Genomic DNA, 2,580 nt, shown 5'->3' with positions numbered 1-2,580 from the left:
GGCTGCATGGTCTGTTTGGTATTAGGCCCAGACTTTCAGCGCCCCTACATCAACTGGATAGGGATAGCGACAGTTGTTGCTTGTTTTGGTGGCTTTAGACTTAGTGTTGTATGACTCTGTACGGTCTTGTGTCAATAATTAATAAAATGGCCGTATGCATCGCCCAGATGCAGAGACCGGGGATCGTCCTCCTTTTCTAAAAAAAATACAGCCCACATTACAGCAGTAACAGTTTCACCAACATCAGTGCACTATTTTGTACTTGCACCGAACAGCAGCAGTAACAGTTTCACCAACATGAATTATACCGAAGCCGGAACATGTAAAGCCTGATAATCATACTGCACTGCATGGAAATGAAAAGGTCCAATATATACATCATACAACTCAGGCTAATTATATAGCCCACATTACACAAATACTACACTATCGATCCATAATTAATGCATACTCTACTTTCTTATTCCACCACTTGATCAGTAGCACCTCATGAACGAACTGATCCATGGACATGATCCTCTGCAGCTAATCGATCGGCTGCCTACGCACTGCTGCTCATCACTTGTCACCTCCGAGGAGGAGGCCCAGGAAGCAGAGGAGGTCGCCCCCCGCGAAGATGACCATGTCCGCCGTGCCCAAGATCCTAGCGGAGACGTATCCTGTGTCGGCGGCCAGGATGAGGTGGACGTGGACGGCGTACATGCAGTGGCCAACGATGGTGACCACGAGCGCGAGGTAGGCGAGGGCGCGGCGGACCCAGCGGCGGCGGCACGGGAGCCTGGAGTAGGGCGCAGCAGAGCATCCCGAACCAGAGCGCGCTCTCCTCGTCGGCCTCCGCGTCCGTCCACTGGGCGCACCGCAGGAAGAAGGAGGACTGCGCCCAGACCAACATGCTGGCCGAGTGCGTAGGTGACCGCGTGGCCCAAGGCGAAGGACGCGAGGGTGCCGCAGGCGGTGAAGAGCGCCCATCCGCTGGCCCGCCGGACGGCAGCCGGGATGGTCTTGGTGGCCACGGTCGCAAGCAGCGGATCACGGGTCTTGTTGCCGTCCATGGCGATGGTGGAAGGATCAACTCCAAGTCCAGCTGCTAGCAATGCACGGTTAGTTCCTTGTTCCGTTTTCTGTTTGCAAGAGAAACAAGAAGAAATATTTCAGTGAGAAGATGCAGAGGAAGAAAGATTTCTCAAGGCGTCTGCTCGGATGGGAGGGACGGAGGGGGAGGGGACTCACCGTCGCTGCTCGAATGGCTATGGCTTGGTGTGCTTGCTTCTCAAGGCGTCTTGGAGGTGCTCTGTTTATGTAGCCTTGCAACGCAGCTGCTATCCTCTGATCCATTGCGAGGGAGGGAGAGCCGAGTCCAGTCTCCGGTTTGTGAACATGATGGTGTGATGATCTCATCTCATCTCATCTCATGGGCAGGGCAGTGAGCCAGTGACGATCGATGAGCAGAGGAAACAACCGGGAAGCTTCCTGCCTGCATTGCTCCCACCACTAGTAGCTACCTAGCTCATTCTAGCCGCACAGAGCACAGTAACTTTTCAACTAGTGCCCGCAAAGGAAAAACTTTTCAACTAGTGTGATTTCTACTAGGTAGTACTCAAGCAGCATACCATCTTTTGACTAGTGTTTTTTTTACTTGGACGTCGTTAGCCGGGCCGTACAAAGCACAATCCTAATTTAGAGTTACATTGCGTACAAGTATATTGGGTTTTGATGATCCATTCAGCAGTAACTTATTTTTGGCCTTGATGGCCTCGTGTTAAACTACGTGCCTGATAGTTACAGTGGTATACTAGTTACTCGTAACTGATGTATACTCCCTCCGTTTCTAAATATAAGTCTTTCTAGAGATTTCATTATAGACTACATACAGAGCAAAATAAGTGAATCTATACTCTAAAATGTATCTATATACATCCGTATGTGGTCTATAGTGGAATCTCTACACAGACTTATATTTAGAAATGGAGGGAGTATATTGCATGGAAGTATGTCATTGCACCATGCTAGTGACTGCATGCATGTCACTGCACTGTCACATTTTGGCCTGTTTCTTTTTTTCTTTTTAAAAAAGGAGGATGACCCCCGACCTCTGCATCCATTTTATTAATTATTCTCTCAAGGCCTTATAAAGTCATACAACAGCAAGACTAAAGTCACCGTCTAAGCAACAACTGTCGCTACACTTATCCAATTGATGAAGGGGCGTTGATAGCCTGGGCCTAATACCAAACAGACATCGCAGCCAAACCTAAACATCTAAGACCTGAGGTCCCAACCAGGACGCCTGCCCAGTATGGGGCACCTACCAGTTCGGCGCACTCCTCAACCAGGACGCCTGCTGGGTATAAGGCTGCCGCAGCCACCTGCCACGAGTCTATCTTCAGAGTTGTACTATTGCACCTACCGTGCCAGGTCTCTCTGCCATCGACGCCACCATGATGCCAGATAGGGTCGTCCTCCTGTGCGAGTCCATCCTCACACATCGAACTCCGAATCTGCACTGCACCACGCCGTCAAGATCCGTCGCCATCAATGTGTAGGATGAAGCACCGCTCCACCAAAGAGGCCGTCCGCTGG

General features: G+C 50.5%; 1 protein-coding gene across 1 annotated transcript; it reads right to left on the bottom strand.

The window, feature by feature from the left end:
* Positions 1-321: 321 nt before the first annotated feature.
* LOC125555540 lies at positions 322-1,459 on the bottom strand. Its single transcript, XM_048718456.1, has 2 exons — positions 1,231-1,459; positions 322-1,121 (listed from the first exon to the last, which is right to left on the bottom strand). Exons 1-2 carry the CDS (start codon positions 1,396-1,398, stop codon positions 477-479), a joined length of 813 nt encoding a protein of 270 aa, XP_048574413.1. The 5' UTR covers positions 1,399-1,459; the 3' UTR covers positions 322-476.
* Between the last annotated feature and the right edge of the window lie 1,121 nt (positions 1,460-2,580).

Source organism: Triticum urartu, chromosome 5, assembly GCF_003073215.2.
Source record: "Triticum urartu cultivar G1812 chromosome 5, Tu2.1, whole genome shotgun sequence".
Taxonomy (NCBI): domain Eukaryota; kingdom Viridiplantae; phylum Streptophyta; class Magnoliopsida; order Poales; family Poaceae; genus Triticum; species Triticum urartu.
Note: the sequence above shows the minus strand (reverse complement) of the source record. Positions and strands in the feature narration are given on the sequence as shown.